The 21100-nt window shown below is 52.6% G+C and overlaps 4 protein-coding genes across 4 annotated transcripts; 1 reads left to right on the top strand and 3 right to left on the bottom strand.

Moving 5' to 3' along the window:
- Nucleotides 1–1740: 1740 nt before the first annotated feature.
- BZA05DRAFT_168783 (uncharacterized protein) lies at nucleotides 1741–2771 on the bottom strand. Its single transcript, XM_051479179.1, has 3 exons — nucleotides 2583–2771; nucleotides 2069–2506; nucleotides 1741–2013 (listed from the first exon to the last, which is right to left on the bottom strand). Exons 2-3 carry the CDS (start codon nucleotides 2491–2493, stop codon nucleotides 1935–1937), a joined length of 504 nt encoding a protein of 167 aa, XP_051343189.1. The 5' UTR covers nucleotides 2494–2506; nucleotides 2583–2771; the 3' UTR covers nucleotides 1741–1934.
- Nucleotides 2772–4872: 2101 nt separating this feature from the next.
- Nucleotides 4873–7961, bottom strand: BZA05DRAFT_168716 (vitamin B6 photo-protection and homoeostasis-domain-containing protein). Its single transcript, XM_051479178.1, has 7 exons — nucleotides 7475–7961; nucleotides 7253–7359; nucleotides 7047–7059; nucleotides 6685–6982; nucleotides 6320–6597; nucleotides 6191–6232; nucleotides 4873–5949 (listed from the first exon to the last, which is right to left on the bottom strand). The coding sequence occupies exons 1-7, from the start codon at nucleotides 7574–7576 to the stop codon at nucleotides 5005–5007; spliced, it is 1785 nt and encodes a 594-aa protein (XP_051343188.1). The 5' UTR covers nucleotides 7577–7961; the 3' UTR covers nucleotides 4873–5004.
- A 5890-nt stretch (nucleotides 7962–13851) lies between these two features.
- Nucleotides 13852–15107, bottom strand: BZA05DRAFT_332137 (uncharacterized protein; the record flags this gene model as incomplete). Its single annotated transcript, XM_051480630.1, has 3 exons — nucleotides 13852–14313; nucleotides 14378–14549; nucleotides 14608–15107. 3 exons carry the CDS (start codon nucleotides 15105–15107, stop codon nucleotides 13852–13854), a joined length of 1134 nt encoding a protein of 377 aa, XP_051343187.1.
- A 723-nt stretch (nucleotides 15108–15830) lies between these two features.
- Nucleotides 15831–16887, top strand: BZA05DRAFT_387595 (uncharacterized protein). Its single transcript, XM_051482602.1, has one exon. The coding sequence runs from the start codon at nucleotides 15914–15916 to the stop codon at nucleotides 16724–16726; it is 813 nt and encodes a 270-aa protein (XP_051343186.1). The 5' UTR covers nucleotides 15831–15913; the 3' UTR covers nucleotides 16727–16887.
- The last annotated feature ends 4213 nt before the right edge of the window (nucleotides 16888–21100 follow it).

Below are 21100 nucleotides of genomic sequence, written 5' to 3'. Positions count from 1 at the left end.
CTCTAGATATGTAGAGTATTCTCCAGGGAGGGAGCTTCAGTGCTTCACGTGTTGGTTTGGTCGAAGGAAGGGAAGGTGTCTACTCTACGACTCCACGATCCCTGCGTCTACCCAGCCCCCAACCCGCAGGCCGCAGCCTCACCCCTTGGCAGTGGGCATGATGACCGGATAACAGCTGGTGTTTGCGCCCACATTCAAGTGAGCTCGAGAAAATTCCAGTGTCCAGTGTCCACAGACGCCCCCGGCTCGTCTCGTCGCCTATAGATGTGAAGCAATCTATTACCATCGTATCTCAGTGCGCGCGCGAGCGTCAGTCATGATCAGCGGCTTGCCCCCCCGCCATATGTATTGTACCTGACAATAGATACCATAGCTCAGCCCAGCCGCCCGCCTTGCAAGTTACTCTACCAGTTACCAGTTAAAGGCCCCGCTCGTCGTAGGTCGTAAGTCATGAGCCGCGACAAAGCTATGTCTATACTACTAGCAAACATTCCTGGAATGGAAGGCTGGCTGGAACGCTGGCTGGAACGCTTGTCGCCCTCCAACTTCCAAGTACCAGCTTCCGCGTACCAGCTTCGGCGTACCAGCGCGGCGGTTCACCGCGCCACCCGCGAACGATGGGAGATATGTACTCGTAGAGATGGAGGGAGATGGGGATGGACCCACCCAGTCCCAGTGCACCCACAATGTCGCACATTCCTTCCCTCCATCCTTCCTTCCTTCCTCGCGCACAGTGAAGTGGAGTGTGATGGATTTAGCGGAATAACCGCCAGAATGGGTGCGCCTGCAGGTCGGGGGGAGGGGGGACGGTGGGAGGGGGAGGGTCTGGTTGTCGGGTTCTCGCTGCAGACGGTAGTTTGTTGGCGGTGGATTGCCAGCGGCCAACTGCCAGTTGCCAGCTGCCAGCTCTCGGCGGCCGTGCGCCATAGAGTACAGAGATAGGTGCTGGTAATCCATTCAAGCATCAATCAATCAACTTGCCGTCGTCCCCAAAGGTGTCTTGCTCCTTCATACTTGGGCATCGGTGCAAAGAGCAGCTTGACTTGGCTGGTCGGTATTCCAGCGCCGTAACTATCTAGAGTAGAGTCCACCGGATGGACTGGACAGGACTGGAATGGACCGCTGCTACTCTGGGTACCTATTCGCTGCGAGTTTGCGGTACAGTACAACCAGTGAGCATAATACATAATCGAGCTGGCTCGTACGCAAGCAACTCATGTATGTGGTATGTAGCTGGTCCATTCCACCATCGGCATCAAACCTCAAACCTTCAACCCAGCGAAAAAAGAAAAAAACCAGCCCCATTCCTCGCCGTCGTCCAGCGTCGAGCGTTCAGCGCGGTCAATCACCGTAACCTCTACTCCACCAGTGCATACCGCTCTCGGATCGCAGCCGTCCATTCGGGCTTAGCAAAACCCAAGAAAACCCAAGAAAACCCGAGGCTTCACGCGCCTACAGCGTTTCGACCCGTCGCCATGGCCCATGGCCCACGGCCGATCGCGCGTCTATCCACTCTAACTCCTCCCCACCCGCCAAGCTTTGAATGAATTGCGCACTGCGACTCTGCGACTCTGCGACTTCCCCTTCCTGGACATCCGCCCACCTGCAGGCTGCAGCAAGTTACAGCAGGGTATGTGTGTAGAGTGTGTAGATGGAATAAAGTGGGAGTGGGAGAGTGAAATCAAAGGCAACAGGTGACCCACAACCCACAACCCACAACCCACAACCCACAACCCACAACCCACAACCCACAACCCACAACCCATACAGCATAAGCAGTGTACTCACCTACTCAGTGAGCACTCTTGCTCTTGGCCGGCCGAAAACGACGACGACGACGTCTTCTTCCTTCCTTCCTTCTTCTTCCTCTTCCTCGTGCGATCCCAGTCCCTCATCCCCACCCTGCCCCCCAGTAGCGGAACGAGGAACGAGGATTAGCGGAACGAGGAGTGCCGGATTGAAACTAAATAAACACATATATAGAGGGCAAATAGATGGCAAAATGGCAAACACCTGCAGATCGATCAGGGTTCTGTCAAGTTCTCTCCATCCCCGTAGGTACTCGTACATACATACTGGTATAGATATACATATGATGTGTGCTCCATGCAGTATGATATGTATGATATGCAGTGTATGCAGTGTATGCAGTGTATGCAGTGTATGCAGTGTATGCAGTGTATGCAGCCGCGATGGAGGAGGGAAGGAGACATCGTCGTTCTTAGGCGTTCCTTGTCGTTCCCTTGTTGTTCCCGATTGTCGTTCCCGGGTGGTGATACTATGGCAATTGTGGCAATTGTGGCGCTGGAGGTGGAGTGTTCTAGAGTACTCTGACCAGTGGGCCAGTGGCGCCACACGGTGCCTGATTCCTGATTCCGTGCCCTTCACCTGATTTTGATTCCTGATTCCTGACTCGGAGCGCGAGCCCTTCGCCTCCGCCACTGCACCCGCGCCCGCGCCCGCAGTCGATGGATCGCGCCGGGTTCTTTTCATCTTTTTTTTCCTTCTGTGTAGAGTAGAGTAAGTTCGTGCTTTTCGCGCGGGCGGTCACTCCACACATCGTACGCTCACTGGATACTCACGGCAGAGGGCAGTCCGGCCGGCGTCTGATGGGAAGTTCGCGGCGAGATACCGTACCTACTCTACTCTAGAGTAGAGAAGGTGGAGAAGGTGGAGAATATATGCACTCACTCAGCACGGAAGCACGGAGCCCGGCACGGAGCTCACGCGAGGTGGGAAAGCGAGGGAACAAACTGCCCTTTGGTTTTGTTTTATTTTCGTTCTGTAGTTAGAATATGTGCGCAAACAAAACAAACAAACAAAACAAACAAAACAAACAAAACAGAAAAAAAAAAAAAAAAAAAACAAAAACAAACAAAAAAGCCATTATCAATTGATGGAGTTTGATCATTGATGGAGTTTGATCATTGATGGAGTTTGATGGAGTACGCGTCGGGCGTGGACTTTCCCGAAAAGAAAGACAAGAAAAGCAAAAGCAAAGAAAGCCCGACTCCCCTCCCCTCCCCTCCCAGCAGTGAGCACACACGGCACGGGTCCACGGGATGGATGGGGACGGGGGATGGATGGGCATTGGGGATGGGCATGGGGATGGAACCCGTGTGTGCGCACTGCGTGTGGTCGGTCGCTGGGTGGCCGATCGATTGGATTGGATTGGATATGTAGGATTGAATGACATCCATCAACCCTAGTTAGCTAGAGTACCTACTCTACTTCCGATCGTGAGCATAGCATACATAGCAGAGCAGAGCTTCGTGAGCTCCCCGGTTCGCACTGGCAGTGAGTATGGTACCGGTACTCTAGTGGGTACATAGTCTGGCAGCAGGCACACCGATCACCGCAATCATCAACGTGAACGGAAAGCAAAGCAAAGCAAAAGGAAAGGAAAAGGAAATCACAGCGCCGTCCTTTCCGAGACCTCCATGCCCGCACCGTATGCACCGTATGTACCATACCCGTAGCCGTGTGGACTTGTCTTTATCAGCACCGCGAGCACCGCCAGCACCGACCGAGACATACCTACCTGGTACTCGGACTCTGGACTCTGGACTCACTCTCGACTCTGGAGTCTGGAGTATGAACTACCTACGGTGTGCGCTGGAACTGGAACTTTGAACAGTCCCTTTTAATCTCCGATACAGCTGGAGCCTGGGGATCGCTCAATTTTACGTTGGTGATGCCACTTGATGCCACTTGATGCCACTTGATACCATGGGGTAGCGTGGAGGTAGCGTTGACTACCCACTACAGGTTACAACTGCTGCTGATGCTAACCATGGTAGGTATGCTACAACTGCTGCTACGGTATGATGTTACAACTCCTGCTACGGTATGATGCTACGACTACTACGCTCTAGCAGACCACAGAATGCCACACGACTCGACCACGGGGCCAGACAGCCAAGGGGACAGCCAGCCAGCCGAGCTGGAGAGCTCCGTCGACGTAGGTAGCATAGACATGCATATCTACATAAGCACATACACACAGATGCATCACACAGAGCTACTCTATAGCAGGACCCTGCGGCGCGGCGCAGTGCGGCTCGGCGCGGAAACGGAGACGGAGACGGAGCGGAGGTCAGCACACCCTCATCCCCCTCCCCGTCAGCATCCTCGTCCGACCGAGATGGAGATGGAGATGTGTCCCGACGACCAGCCTTCGCACTCACTCCAGAAAGTAGAGTAGAGTAGGTATAGCAACCCGGAATAATGTCTGGAGTAGGCAACGTGCGCGAGCCTCCCCGCCCCTCAGCCTCTCTCCCTGTCTCCCGCTGAGATTGTGATTCTCCCTATGGGCCCGGTCTACGGTGTATGGTCTGGTCTAACCCCCCTCTTGCGAGCTAGTCCGGGCTCCGGCGGCGGCGCATGCAGCGTTATGCGTAAAATCAAATGCAAAAAAAACAACAAGTTACAGCTCGCGCAAGCTCTGTTGTAATTGCGATTCGGCCATACAGTTTCTCTGAGTATGTGCGTGCTTTAGAAAAAGAAAGCAAAAAAAAAGGTACCGCGTGCGTGCATGCAAGAAAGGGGGCGCGCGACAGAAAGAAAGAAGAAGAAGCAATAAACCAAGCTTTGCCTTTGCTGTGTTTTTGCCTTCCTCCTTCTAAACTCGGAAGTGTTCGAGAAGCCTGCAATTGTTCCAAGCACAGTGCACACACGAGCCCCAAACGACAAGCATCCCGTCGACGACATCATTCATTCATCCATCTCCACCACGAATGAAACCTTGACCCTCATACACACACGGACCAGAGCCTGGCCTGCCAACCAACAATGAACAGAAAATTCGCTCCTCGTCGCAAAGCATACAGACACAGAGAGAGAGAAAGAGAAAAAAAACGCACGCTCATCTCACACTCCTTCCCACGCGACCACGTCGCCTAATCCACTTCTCCCTTACGGAAAAAGAAAGCCGAGCCTGACTCCCCCCCAACAACTGTCAACCCTCTTCTCAGATTGTCCAACAGGCGGGTGTCATCGGAGCCGTCAAACTGCCTTTTTGCTTTCGCGATAGGCGGGAGGCGACTCGGTCTTGGTCTCGACCACGCCACCGTCACTGGAGGAGGAGGAGGAGGAGCCGTCGGCGCGCGCTTCCCTGGTGCCGGGAACCTCGCCGGGGTCGTGGTCGTGGTCGGGGTTTTCGTCGTGGTCAGCGTCGATGACCGTGATTCGAAAGCCACTTCTCGTCTCGATGCACGCCGTGTCGAGATCCCATCCCTTCTCTGCCAGCTGCGATGCGAGCGCCGCGAATTTCCCATCCATCTCATCCATTGTGACTTGCAGAACTGCAACCCTCTCCGACACCACCGACACCACCGCCATCCCGCCGTCATCGTCATCACTTTTCTTATCGTACGATTGGCGCGTCCGTCGCTGCCGCCGAGAAACCAGCTCCTTCGCTACGAGTAGTGCGTGACTCCATGCCCTCACTTGATCGTTTGCAGTTGCTCCCACTTTTAGGCAAATGTAGACGGTGGGAAGGGAAGAGCCGGCCAGCAGCAGACGGCGCCGGCCCATAGTCGTAGCTGGCCACAGCATGTACTTCTGCATGCGGAATATCGCCGCGACTTCCTGGATCCACCGTCTGGAAGCGTTGTCGTCGAACGATGCGACTTCGACCGTAAGCGAGGCCAGCACAGTGGCAAATTGGACGCCCACGTCTCCAAATCCGAGAACAGAGTGTTCGCCCCATCTCAGAATGCCATCGTGTTCGAGAACACGCTCGCGCCGGGATACTTCCTTCGGCGTCAGGACTATTCCTGTTTGCTGGAACTGCGAAACCACGATGCAGGTCCTCTGGCGGTTGAGTGTCCGCATGGCAACGCATCTGACAGCCTTGTAGTTTGTTGCCAGATGAACCGCCAACAAGGATATGAGCGCAATCCAGGTCGCCGCCGGAGAAGTGATGTGTGAGACGACGAAGCTACCCACCTAGACCCAGTGGCGAGGGAGGTTAGCGGTCAATTCCGAGCACACGATCATTTCACCACCGCACCGCATCGCGCCGTTCCGTCGAATGCCGCCGCCAACCGCCCCTCCGGTTGAGCGGATACACTCCGCCTCAGCCTTACCAAGTCCAATTGTTTCCCACGGCTTTCTCCACGGAACTCGGCCTCCACCCGGGTGACTACGGGTGACAGAAGAATTATGAAACCAAAAACGCGAGGCTTACCAGCATCCCCATGAGACTAATCACTGTTTCCTGGCTGGAGTCCTGATGGCCAATCCGCAGCCCACGTGCGTCCCATCAGCCCCGCATGCACTTCCTACATTTCGGTGCTGGGAAAGACTATCTACTCACCTTTGCGTTCAGTTCGCCCACATTGCCGGACTTTGCGAAATGGACACTCAGGCTCGCTTTCGACGCCCCGCCGGCGACGCCACATAAAGCCCGCAACGACCCTGACACGCATAGCAATCCGACACGCGCCAGCCGGGGGAGCACCGGCGATAAACAGTCCATGACCATGGCAGAATCGTTAAAGATGTCGGCAAGGAACCGGTACGTCTTGCACTCAGCCTCCAGCGCGGGACCAAACTTGTAAGCGAACAGGATAGTGGCGACGCGGCCAACAGAATCTTCAATATATGACCCACGCCAGCATGTCAGATTCCATAGATTACCCTGGGAGCTTGGGGGATCGTTGGGAATGGTAGCAATCGGACCTTGCACGATGGTGAGCAATAAAGCGCTCGTCGCTGAGGCGTTTGCATCTCTATATCGAAGCAAGCACCGTGGGGTTAGAAACGGCCGACACTGTGCGACTGGTGGGCAATGGAAGTAGAGTAGATATGGTCCGCACCCGACACCGAAACCTGTCTTCGGATTAGCAATTTTCCCTCGCCCTTGTGCAGAATACCTATATCCGCGCAATTGAATCCGAAAGAAGGAGGCCGCACCTTGGAGAACCGCCCGAGAAGTGAGGAGGCTCGCAATGGACGAGGAGAATGCTTGTAGAGAGTCCTGAACGAAATCAATATCACCCTGCATGGGGGCTCGTATAAATTGATTCGGAATAATGCCGTACAAAGATTTGATACCTTGGTACCGTCGATGCCATACATACAGCAGTCAGTCAATGTACCGCTGCATGTAACAACTTCCGGAGGCTTCGATAAACAACGCGCAGCATGGCATTCTGGGGGCTAGCCAATGGGGCCAGGTGCGCGGCGTGGCGGCAGCAGCCAGCAGCCAGCACGTTCATCACGGGAGGTGAGAGGGAGAGAGTGCTACCCAACATAATCCTCAGTGACGCTGGCGGGAAACCCTGCAGGAAGGAATATAGTGATCAACTGCTGTAGCAAAGGCCGCCGCCGCTGCGGAGCTAGCTTTTCGGTAGCCTGTTGTTTGCAACCGCCCCCCTCCCCTATCAGCCATCCATTCCGAGTGGTGGAGCTGTCAAAAACCTGTCGCGATCTTTCGATCTCCTCCTTTCCCGGAACCGGGAGCACTCACGGCAGCTCGTGTGCCTGCGCCGGCGGTGGAGTGTCCGTAGCGGGCGACAATGCTACCCGACTCGTCGCGCTCGATCAGGACGACGTCTCGCTCGTTCGGCATTTGTGGGGACTAGTTAGTGGTGGCGATACTCGGTCGTGAGGGGTGGAGGCGAAGATGAGGTGACAGGCAGGAAAGGCTCGACCGTTGGTTGGCGTCTGGACTCTGGTTGTTGTTTCGGAAGAAGTTACTTAGCCCACTATCCATGCATGTACCACGGTCCACCATCCTTCGAAAGCTTCGATAAGCGAACCATGAGATCTTCCGTCAAACCCTAACATCCGCAATACGAATTGAGTTGATCGACTTCTGGCTCTTCGAAGATCCCATTCAATCCGGTTCCTGAAGGATCGCCGGGTACCTAGCTTCTGGAAGCTCTTCATCCTGTATTGTACATATAGAGCCGATCCCTTCGGGCCAGAGGCGAGGCGAAGTCTCGGAGCGGAATACACCGGACTTCCTGAGAGATGTCACGAGTCGAAGCCGACCACAACTTCCGGTGCTCCACTAAAAGGCCAGACTCTGTGATACGGTCGCTATACTCTCCGGCCTCACTGACTAGCTTCTCCAACTGTAGTAAGAGTACCTCGTCATTCGAGTGCATATCCGATCGGATCACTGGATGCTCAGACTCCAAATATGCAACACCGACGGTTCGAGGGTGGCTACCTACTCGAAAGTGCTATACGCGCGAGATTTCCAGCTATGCAGTTGGACCCCCCACGTTACAGGCCGGGCGGCAACGTGTGAGCGTGCACAATTGGGTCGATAAATGGTGGCCGTGGAATTTTCGTCGTTTACTAGGCATGATAAAGCCTTACCAACACGCATACACCCCAGCCACAATCGCAATGGCAGGTCAAGGGGTGACGTAACTACTTGTGAACTGATGCTTACCGTTCCCATAGTTATCGGTAGAGGTTCGCAACAACGATGGATAAGCCAAAGTCCTGGCTCAACATTGCTTGGTGATGTCGTTGACGAGCACCGTATCCGATATCCCTAGAGAAAATAAGGCGCTCGTTCGAAAGTGCAGAGATTGCTAATGGTGTCTTGAAGGTGACAAAGACCTAGATATTCTTTTCCACGGTCACTGGATCCCAAATGCACAATGCACATCGATACCTACCCATCCCCGTGTCACATCAGATCACAAGCCCTATCACTGAGCAGAAGAATTCTAGAATTATTCATATTCGGAAATGATTAGCGAGTTTCCATATCTCACTCAATCCCGACATTCCGTCATCTGGGAACCGAATCCTCTCCTTGCATGCCTTCGGAAAGGGATCGCATCATCCCGGGACCATTCAGTCGGAGCCGACGCGAGGGGGGGCCACGCCAGCGGCCAGCGGGCAGGGGAAGCAGCCCCTCAACTCAATCATCACTGCCGCGGCCTGCTATGTACCGTAGGAGCAACTACTAGACTAGGTAGTGTTCCGAAACGACCGCGTGGTACCGGGGGCTTTCTTCTGGATCTCGGCATATTTTCCCCCCGCGTGGAAGCCGTACCCGTCGAAACCCTCCGTGGAATGTTAGAAAGCAGCGGACGGATGTGCACTTAAGAATTCCGGGACAGCCAGCCTTGCTGCCTGGATGCAGGATGTTGCCGGATGGAAGTGGTGGAAATACCTCAGTCACACACACATACATTCACACCCCACCCCACCCCGTCCCCATGGAATGCGCATTCTGACATGCTGGAAGGAATAGGGAGAAGAAGCACAAGGTACGCACGTCCGTATGCACGTGCTACTTGCCTTCCTCCTTCCAGCCGCATAGGTATCTAGATGGCCACGGGACAACTGATCCGTAAAACATCAGCCAGTCGGGCGTCGGGCGTCTGGCGTGCCTTAGGGTACTGTGATTACTCGTCATCGTCGTCACCGTCACTATCAATCGCCACCAGTTCCCTAGCTCTTACGTGGGTTATGTACCCCACGCTTATTCCCCCGTCTCACATCCTGTGTCTCGAATCTTCAGCTGCCCATGTACTAGTAGCATGAGCGCCACACAAGATCGTACGTTACATACCACTGGATGCGTCGCCCAAGCCACCTTTGTATGTATGTATGTATGTACCCCCCACGCCAAGTTCAAAGCACCGCAACAATGTTCCAAGACGTGTGGGCTATACATATATGTAGCCGATGTGGCATTCGGTCAGTCCGGCTGTGCATGCTGTTGGTGTCCGAACCATGTATATCACTCGGTGCGCCACCTACTAGGAATGGGAAATCACCAATGGCATCCTACATACATACGTGAAACAGAAAAACGCTTGGGGCTCTCTTGAGTATTTACATAGAGGAGAACCGGGGAATGGAGGTCTCAGACTAGGACCTGTAATTACCGGGTTGGGTAGGTATGTAGTTTCGAATTGACGGACTTTGTGGGGATGTTTGAGACAGGAGAAAGGTCGGAATTGGAAGGGAGTGAAATTTAGACTAGGTAAACTGAAGCCGGTTCGGTCTAGACCTCGCTACTATATCGGTCCGTCTTCGCACACGGCAGCGACTCGGCATCATAGTTGTCACTCGATATATACTTAACATAGAAATAAGAAATCGCGAAGTGCACACCACAGCAGTGCTTGAAAAGCAGAGCACAAAACGCTGTGGTATTAGTCTGTATTAGTATTCGGGGATGACCATCACAGACAGCGCAATAGGACGAAGAGGGAGTTCCTATTCGCACGTCAAGATGCATTATCTTCTTGCTCGGTGCCCCAGAATTTAGGTGGCGATTTGTCCACTTGCGAGAGCAGATCAGCACTATGAAGTTCTATATGAACACGATAGGTAAGTATACAACTTCATCATCTCAGCCATCGGTGACATATTATTTCTTTACAACTGTACATACATGGTATAGGTACTCCATTATCAATCCCTACACGATGGACTCGAAAGATTATGGATCACACAGCCCCGGATGGAGTCGAGAAAAGTCAAGGCTTGATTGGGCGGTTTATTGACTATTCCAGAGGAGCATGGGCTCGCCAATAGCACGTTCGACTCACGATAGAAATCCGTGATGAAAGAGTATACACGTCTCCTTTTTTTGTTTAATCATTGATTACATGCGATTTAGCTAGATCATGGCAACACATCTACACTCCTGCTCTACACCACTGTTCAACCCAACTTTCATCGAGCGCCCCGACGTGGCTTTCGAAATAGTGATGCAAGACTTCTGCATCGTGTGGGATCACTCACACATCGAGTGATATACTGTGCTAGACTCTGGCAAAAGTTGGTACCTACTCTACTGTGGTGGGGAACCAACACAAAAAACAAAAACCTTTGTCACCCCGATGGGTAGCTTGGAAGCCCCTAGAAATTGAATTGGTGTTTAATCCTCCTCCGCCGGGTGCGTGGTCACAAGGCCACGCGGGGGCTTTTTTCGTGATTGAAGAAGCGTTCTGCAATTTATCAACTGGTGCTCCAAAGAGCACACGGCTACTACTTTCCTTGCAGGATAATCCAATAATAGGAGACTGTATTTCCACCATCTTCCTTATATAAACGTCGCTTCTGCCAGAGTGCCAAAGCGATGTAAGATTTTTGTTTAATCTCTGATTGCATGCGACCAGCTAGATCATGGCAATATACATGTTCACACTCCGTTTCCTCGCTGCTGTCCATCCCAACTTTCATCGAGCAGCCCGGTGTGGCTTCCCCCGCCCTCCGCCCTGGGCTGTTCCAGCTACATAAGTAGAGCATACCAAAGATATGACACTAGAACAAGACAATTCCGTTCCCTACTCCGCCTCACCTCCTGCCTCTTCCCCAGGAGATTCCATGAAGGTGGGTGTGGGGAGGAGCAGCGGGGGTGATCCCGGCTCCTCAACCCCAGCACCCCCCTCCTCCTCCTCTCGCCTCAGCTCCGCCTCCATTTCTTCCCGCTCCCTTAGCTCCCGAGTTCCACTCGGACACCTCGCTTGCTGCATCTTCCTCAGCGGCCTCTGGGATCCGCCAATACACACGTCTTCAGCCCGCTACACGTCTGGCATAGGTGGAGGAAAGAGTGACTTGCAATGAGTCCCGCGAGTGAATACGACCTTATGTATTGCAACCCACAAAGACCACACGGATCTTCTCTTCAACCACATTAGAATCTACATGCACGAAGCCTATAAACAAAAGGCCCCGGCGGGACAGCATCCCGTCCCACTGCGGTTACATCCATTGCAGCAAAACTGGCAATCGCGCCTCGAAACCGGATGTTGTCCACTGCAACCACCCACGCCTACCCACTGACACTTCGCAAGGTTCGATGAGGTTACGATACCGGCGGTAGCGCCCAGAAGGGCTATGTACGAATATGAAGGCGAGCATGGTGATGTGATGTGGATAGATCATAGATGAAGAAGAAGAAGAACTGCGAGAACCTGCCGCTAGAGCTAGCCGAAGAGACATGATTTATGGTGATATAAAGCTGCTTGTACATACTTAAGTACCCCAGTTGTAACTCTAGCCTCATCGTGCCTTGTCCGGCGGCGATGCCAGTTTTAATCTGCCAAAGTCGTGCTATTGCGGAACTTTGAAATAAGCTATCACTACTGCGCGGCTGCGCCCACCAGTGCGCAGGCACGACTATCATGCGGGGATTATCGTACCTGCGCCGGCGTAGGACGCGGCCATCCTGTTCAATCTATTGGTAGGCATATGCTTATACCGAGCATTGACATATATCAACGCCCAACTCTACCAGGACATATATTCAGATGACTCCTCCACTGAAGATCTATATGTACATAGGGCTGGCCGTGGGGCCAAGCAATCAATAATACCTTATAGCATAGCCCGTAGGCAGGCGTCGCGGGAACAGCTGATAATGTCGAATCCGAGTGTCGCAATGGAATTGGTTTACCGGCATTTTTATTTGCTGATATAGAATCTACTTCCTTCTTTAATTTGTTCCTTTCTTCTCGGTGGTCCGATGTACATACGTTATGCTACCTCAATCAGTGATTCATCCGGGCTGGTATTCGGCTACATAGTATAATTGGCGTCTATAACCATTAATGCAATAACTACAAGGCGATAACTTTAAGGTGTTCTCGGTGAATCGGTGATTAATTTTCAACTGTTGGGTTACACGGTGGTTCCACGAAGAAGAGTATCCGAGTGTGTAAGGGGCATTTAAGTATCCGATGCCGGTATATATACCTGGGTGATCTAACTTCCGGAAATGTCGGGGCGGAGGACGAAACGCACAAGGCGTTCGGGCTTTTGATGGGGCAAAACCTTGAGGATCCCGTACCGGTAGCTGGACTGAAATTGGAATTGGAAGGGATGGATATTGCATACACCGGCCCGCTTTAGTCAGCGTCACCGAGTGTGAAGGAGAATGAGCAAAAGCACAGAATGCCCTCCTTGGGGCTGAAAAGTTATCTGATAATTACCCTTCAAGTCACGTTAACTACGTGATGCCCTCTCCAGTCACAGCAATTCTGCAGAAAAAAATGTGCATCTTACGCGTCGACGCGACGAAGACAATGGACATAACATGACAGAAAGTGGGTAGAAAAAGAACGCACCCCGCAATATTGTAGTGTTATTACCAAAATAGTTTTACTGAGGATTTGCTTTGGTCGCATAATTGTTGAATGGCCGATTCGTCTCCAGTCGTGCGTTGTGAAAAATACATAGCACAGACCAGATGAGTGAAGTTACGCTAACCATGGAAAGACTAATCAGCCGCTAAGCTCTCTCCACCTCGTTCTTCCCCGGATCTGCGTTTAGCGGCCTTGGATCGGCTCCGGGAATCCTGGGACCGGCATGTTCGAAATCACTTCGTCGTCGTTGATCAAGCAGAGTAAACAGAGTACCTGATCTTGAGATATCCGGAGAATCGTTAGGAAGGAAGGCAGATTCATATAGAGGACCCTGGTCGAAAAATGAGAAGGCATTATTTGCGTGGTTGGATGTTATGACAGGCAGTGATATGAGGGTGTAGTCTCTTCACCTTTTCAGTGAATGGAATCAGTGCTGTGAGGCAGCTCAATATCGGCCTTCTGTGCTAGATTGAGAAGGAAAATCTAGTTAGGTAGCCGCAACCTAGGCGATTGAATGTCACATCCGAGCAACGGGAAGACGTGATAAGTCGAGGCGGAAACAGAATAGATTTTTAGGTGAATTATGAGGCAGCTATGTACGATGGACGTCGCCTTAAGGTGTGGCTTACGGGACGGTTTTACGGTACATAACTGCAGTACAAAAGCTAACTACTAATCACAAAACAAAAAGCAATACATCATCCTTTCCGTACCAATTTGCCAGCCACAAATACCCCTCGCCACCACCCATAATATCCCAATAGTCCGAGCTAACCTACACCATGATGTCCACGACGACAAACCCAGGCATCTGAGGATCATCATTCGCCGGCCTTTGCGTCGTCTCGGGCAACGAGCGTGCACGACGCCGTTGCGCAGGAATTGCGGAACGCATCATTTTCTCCAAGTGATCACAGAAACCACCCCTGCATTTAGCGTTCTTCGCACTCATGAAACCCGCCGCCGACGCCGGTGTCGGTGTTGCCATCGTCGTCTTCGTTGTTGGCTCAGCAGCGGGATTGGCATTATCTTGGTTGTCTCTACGCACGGGGGCAATTTTCGTGTTCGCCACGATGGTCAGGGTAGAGGTGATCGTCGTTTTCACAAGAGTTTTTGTCGTTAACTTTTCGTATTGGGGTAGAATAACCTGAACAGCGGTTCGAACGGCGTTGGTGCCCATGCGCGTGGTAGTGAAGTGAAATTTCATCACATCAGCACTTCTGGCCGCCGCATAAGCCTATGGGAGCACCACAGTCAGTACAATGTATGCTAAGTAGCAAAGCCACCACATAATTACATACCCCAATGAAAGCGTGGGCCCTTCCTTGCCAGTCCTGCTCGCTCGCAGTGTCAGGGTAATTCGGGTTCGTAGCCAGCACAGCCTTCCATTGAGTGCCCGCACAAGAGACCTGTTTGGGCGCGCAGTATGTCGATGTTGTTCGGCCTTGTGGACCAGTTCCCCCTTCAATCCAACTGCAAAAAAAAAAGTAAATATCTGGTACTTAGGTGGGGCACTGTTTGGGACACTCACGATCTCGCTGGGAACTCGTCACAGGTAAATGCCATACCACTAGAGGCTCCGGTCGTGTCGGGGATCTCGTAATTGAACTTCCCTAAGCCCGCCGCAGTTTTGGCCATGACGATGGGAGGAAGGTTGCCCGGGACGACGTTCGGTTGCGTGGGATCGGTGCCGCATTGAGGAACCCTATTCTTTGCCCAGGTACTTGGACAAACAGCGGAGCCTCTTCTCTTGGTATGTCCTTTACTGCCCGGACTGTTGTGATAATGGAACTCCCAGCCGGCTCCCATAGGAGCAAGGTTGTTGGTATTCATGTACTGTTCGACGTTTTTGCAAATCGCCGGCATCTCGTCGCAGTTGTACATCAAGGTTGGAAGAGGGTTGAATACGGAAACGGCTGTGCCTGAGTATTCCGCCGCACCATTGACGACGGATGTAATCCGGTCGAAACTGACGGCGGTAGTAAGGGCCAGTTCGCAAAGGAGGAGAAGAGAAGAGGAGAGCGAGAGCATTTGGAACCACATCTTGAAGATAATTGGAGGATGGCGAGAGTGCTCCTACAAACACAACCGGCGATGCGGCTGGTATACATACTGTTCCCATGGAGCAGATGATACGCTCGGCTATTCCTCATCAGTTCGGTTCATACTAAGGCACTGCATCAGTAGAGAGGCCAGAGACGGAACGAGGCGATCGTGTTTACGGGGTCATCATGACTTGATACAATGCCACACCATGGGAGCAACACTGAAGACCTTAGTGTCTAGTACCACTCCGATCATATTGGCTGTACATAAGCGTGCTGCAGTAAGATAGAGGATCAGCATGTTGCCTTGTAATACGGTGGGAGAGGGAGACAACTCAGATGATATGCGCAGTATGTGGCGGTTCTCTCGGCTGAGCAGAATTGCGGGTACCTTGCAGTAAGATCTCCCAGGATCCGGTGATCCTATCCACGTCCCTGCAACTGTGGGCACTATGAATGACAATTTCGGCCTTCCATAATAGTGATGTACACGGCAGTTATTGGAGGGTCGGTGGATTCCTTGGGGACACTGATGCAAGCAAAAGAGCGGTATGGACTGCCCTGGGCTGTATGGGGGTGCCTAGGTGGTATTCACATGTAGGAGTTATAGTGGAGGATTGTCGGGCGGGGTTCGCAAGGCGCTTGCATCGGTAGGATGTAAGGCACTAAAGTTACCTACTTACTTTAGAGTATTCTATCGACATTCACACCCAACCTCAAGCCACTCTCACTTTTGATCCCCACCGCCATCATCGCAAACACATTCCCGACCGCTATCGCACCGCAAGCTGAATGGACCACGAACCTACCGAGAGTCGGCGGGGAGAAGTCCTCAGTACTCCAGAGTTGCTTTCCAATATTCTCCGCTTCCTCCCGCAAGGCGACTTGCTGCGCCTTCAACGTGTCAGCTCCGTCTGGCACTCACTGATCACGACTCTACCGCCACTTCAACGAGCAATATTCGCCTCCAACGCCAGAGTTGCCGAAGTCGCTGAGACTCCGCGCATCCTAAATTCGTTTGTCATCGATCGTCTGCGGTGGTTTCCATCTCTCGAAGTATCTGAGGTCAACTCGCCGGACTTCACCACAGCATCACACCTCAGCCCGATGGCAGCCCAGGAAGCTTCGTGGAGAATGCAATTCATCTCTTGGCCTCCACTACATGAGGCTATGGTATATCCTGGTATAATCGAGCAGGAAGAACCGAGTCTTCAATACCTGCACCTCGTATGCCGTTCTGTCGGGGGCAAGACCACTCTAGCTGGCAAAGAGAGCGGAACCGAGCATGGAAGTGGGGATCAAGCACCAAACGACGAGGACGAATCTCACGGCGTAGACGACGATGAGGACGATGAGGACGAGCGCGAACCTCCGCTGGTGCTATATGTCGAAGACTTCCCTCACAACGCGGGCAAGATGTGTACGGGCATACGATTCCTCGACTTGCTACATGGTCTACGAGCATATTATCTTGAAAATGAACGTTTCCTAGAGGGTTATATCGAGAACGATTTCATTGGTGCACGTTCGGGAGAGATACTTATGCGTTATGCAGAAATTGGAGAGGGAGAGCCACCAGAGCTAGATTTCACTATCCTGTCTTGATTTTCCGATGTAGCCGTGTACATACACGAGCACCTGTGTGTTTACAAAACAAACTCGATACATATACATATACTGAGGAAACACTGGAGAATCTGGGTACGGTTGTGATAGGAAATTTGGAAAAGACTGATATATACGCATAAAATCAGAATATGATTCCACCACTGTTTCGTCACTGTGACGTTCCTTCCCACCATATCTTCTTCACTGACATAGGGACGCTCTCTTCTTTTGAGGGACGCTTGCTTCCGGTGCCCATGCATGCACACCGGGGGCTCGACTTGTATCCGGAGATTACAGTCCATTCGCCCTTCCTCCTTTGCTAGAAGACCCATAACCATCTCATCCTGCCTGAACTATGCTGGCGGGTTGCGGAACATCGTCACCGCCTGATATCTGGCTGGGCGTAGCTGCGCGAGTGCCTGAACAGATATCTCCAATGCATCCCCCAAGGGCTGCATATGACCACAAATTGTAATTTGTAACTCGAAGCCTCACGCCGAAATGGTAGTGCCTTACTGCCTTGGAGTTTGAATATTGAATTACGATAGTGCCGAAGCTCCGGGATGCCGACTGTTAGGTATACCGTATTGTTGCACCCATGAGGGGCCCGGGCCCGAAGCCGGCTTGGCCTTGGTTGACCGGCGATCATGATCGTCCATACTGTACACATAGTACCTACGCCTTGTCGCGCCCCTGGCCCCAGCGCCTTGTCACTGGCCCCGACATTGTGACGGCAATTCGTCGTTGCCCCTCTGTCTCAAAATGCCACCCCGCCAGTTAGCTTTTTTTTGGGACCCGGGAGCCCTGCGCCTCGTTCGCCTCACCCTGATTACCTGCAATCAAAGGTTTATTTTCGTCGATATCTGGTTGTTCTCTCCTTGCCCAATATGCCACACGACCGGGGGCCGCCACTATCGGGAAATTCTGCTCCCGCCGGTGAGGCAATGGAGAGAACCCTAGTAGTGGAAAACCCACTGCTGATGCCTTTACGAGTCAGGTTCGTGGACGAAGAGATCTAGAGGGGCTATGGGAAATGGCTAGGCGATCACAGCTGTTCTCGATGTTGTGGAAGCAGGAAACCTACTGCGGTTAACATATGTAGAGCTGCCCCGCTCATGGAGGACACCACCAGCAGTACGTATATACCGATCTGTACGCCGTAACAAAGCCAGTTGAGCCAGCAGCTCACCTCCACAATGATTCCCTTCACGCCACGTAGCCGTTTCGGTGCACCTACCGCTGCACACATTCTTTTCTTCTTCACACTCTCGTTCCTCTCTCTCACTACTCATGCCTTTCCTCTTGATCAATCATCTGGAATTACCACTGTAACCCCGAAGGTGGCCCCCAGCCCTACAATCGCCGTACCTGCCATAGCTCCGACAGCCGGAAACTTCCCAGGAGGCCCGCCAGTTATTCTCCCTCGCTCTATTCCAATCCCAATTCCGACGGATTTGTTGTCATCTTACTCGGAGTCCTGTTCCGCGGCGGATTTTCCTCCGATATCGTGAGTGGACTTGGTCTTCTCCGAATGACGATGCATGCTAACAACTAGTTAGACCCCCCATCGTCGTCTCGCCTGGTTCCCCGCTCCCCGTCGCAGGGTTAGCGCCACGAGCTGAAATCACAGACGAAGAATTAGTAGATGAGGAGGCGGCCGGCAATTGTATAGAGATGCTTTCTACAGCTTCGACCACGGTTTCTGAGTCGAGCGGTACTCCCAAGTCCACCACTGTTCCAAGGTCGAGTGGTACTTCCAAGTCCACCACGGTCCCTAGATCGAGTGGTGTTTCTAAGTCCACCACGGTTCCAAGTTCGAGTGGTATTGCCGGTTCCACCACGGTCCCTAGATCGAGTGGTGTTTCCAAGTCCACCACAGTTCCTGGGCCATCGCCGCTAGATGCAAGCACAGACGAAGAATTAATAGATGAAGAGGCCGTCGGCAACTGTATAGAGCTACTTTCTACAGCTTCAACCGCGGTTTCTGGATCGAGTGTTATTCCCAATTCCACCACCATTCCTAAGTCGAGTGGTACTTCCAAGTCCACCACAGTTCCTAGGTCGAGTGGTACTTCCAAGTCCACCACGGTTCCTAGGTCGAGTAATACTCCCGAGTCCGCCACTGTTCCAAGGTCGAGTGTTATTTCCAAGTCCACCACGGTTCCTAGGCCGAGTGGTACTCCCAAGTCCACCACGGTTCCAAGGTCGAGTGGTGTCCCCAACTCGACCGCCGTTCCTAAGCCGAGTGGTATTCCCGATTCGGGCCAGACACCCACCACTAGCGGTAACTGCGACTGGAGCGGTAAGTTTCGGAATTTCGCCGCCACCAAAATTATTACTATCGCTTCGGGAGCAACCCACTTTACCGTCAATATCTTCGCTCTGATGCATGTTGGCCCGGCAAACGGAATCTCTATGGATGGGGCTACTATCCAGGCACATTCGGATTCTGTCACTGGGTGGAGTATGAGTAATACCCCTTCAAGCCCTGGGGCTTCTTGCGACAAGAATTTTATCAACTTTGACGTGCCACGGAACCCGTTAGCAAGTAAGTAACAGGATTCCTCCCGTGGCTAGAAGATGCCCGTACTGATAGCACTTGCAGGAGAGATTACACTGAGAGGTCAAGTACCATTCGGAACCTCAACCATCAAACTCCGCATTCAAATCCGAGTAAGTCATCTTCGTGCAATGACTCATGTTACTATAGCTGATATCAACCACAAGGCATCAACCACGTGCGGCGGCGATCCCATTCCCGACCCCGCCGGCGTATCTCCCTTGATAGCTGCCGAGTTTCCCCGCAAGACCGATGGAAGGATCGCCTGTAGCAAGACACGAACCGATGGTGGTGGTGTAGCTGATATGAGAGACTGTCTTTGGTCATTCGGCTCGTAAGCACCCATCCCTGTCCCCGCTGGTTTTTAGCCCGCTGACATATTTTCAGTATCACCGTTCAAGGCCAACGTCTCTCCAAAGTATCCATGATTACCACACAAACCCCCGCCAAGAACTGCGTGCGTCACGGCACAACAATGGCCGCCGACGGCGTGACTATCCTCAATAACTGGTGTGTCGTGTACCAAAACTGCGGATGCGCCATGGTCATCTCCGACAAGTACCCCGACCATGGCATGTTCCCTGGATACTCGGTGATATCCGGTACGGTATTCAGGAACATGGCACTCAGCGGAGCGAAGCAGTGTGCTGGCAAGGGCAGGACTGCAATTGCGGAAGGGCCGTTCAGGCCGTCTTATAGCAGCGCGCAGACGCTGTGCTTGACTAACCCGGCGCATCCGGAGCTCTGTGGTGTCTATTAGAGAGACGATTTTGTGTCATCGGGAGTGTAGTCCGCTCAGCGCTTCTCAGCATTTTCCTTTTGTTTACCTAGTCTATTATATACGAAATTCCGAATGAGAGGCCCAGGAGTCGCAATAAATGGTGCGAAACGATATCCCGCGCGTAAACGTGAAATTAAAAGCTCCTACATAAGTACGAGCAGCCTTCAGTGTATCACTGCGTCGTTCAAGAATTCACGATCCACGAGCAATCGGTGCAACATTACAGGAGGTTTCGGTACATACCTGCGCTCACTCTTGAGATCTGGCGGGATGGGAGCCGGAAAAAAAGATGCATCACCGAGCATCACGTGAACTGAGCGAGTGAGATCCAGTGCATAACTCTGAGCGAATCTCAAACCGTTTCGCAGAGGATTCTTCCGGTAAAATTCCCAGCTTCTCCATCCCTTGGTGGATCTCTAATGGCTTGACTTTAATGGAGGTGGCCGAAACCGGTTCCCATGATCGATGGGGATACCTATCGGTAGAGTACTGAGTACCTAGACCGCATCTCTGCGATCTCTGCAGCAGATTTCTGCCAGCACCTCGAGAGCGAGGAGAACGATAAAAGGCTTTTAAAACTACGCCGTACGGTACCAAGGATTCCCGCATGGTCACCCACCCACTGCAGTACTACTGCTACGTAGTAATCGCTCCCATGGGATGAGTCCACTCAAGCAGGTGATGAGTTCAATCGGCTCGAGTCGATGATAGAAAATCTGGAGACGCGGCAGTCGCCGAATGATACACAGCGGATGTGCGCTTGCGTATCTACATAGTAGACTTCCGAATGATCGCGGGAATGGGTAACGGTAACGGTGACGGTAAAGGTAACGGTTTCCGTAGCAAGAGCCGAGGTGGTGGTGATGGTGGTGGTGGTGGTAGTGGACATGAACTCGGTCATGGAGACGCCGGGGGTGGTGCCAGATGGGCCAGCGATTGTGCGGGTTGCCGTACATACGAGTGGCGGGGTGGGCGATTGCGAACCCAGCCAGGCGACGGCAAGCGGCGGATACGGTAGGTATGATCGAAG

The sequence above is a fragment of the Tricharina praecox genome (genome assembly GCF_024521635.1).
Source record: "Tricharina praecox strain CBS 144465 chromosome Unknown BZA05scaffold_3, whole genome shotgun sequence".
NCBI classification, from domain to species: Eukaryota; Fungi; Ascomycota; class Pezizomycetes; order Pezizales; family Pyronemataceae; genus Tricharina; species Tricharina praecox.
Note: the sequence above shows the minus strand (reverse complement) of the source record. Positions and strands in the feature narration are given on the sequence as shown.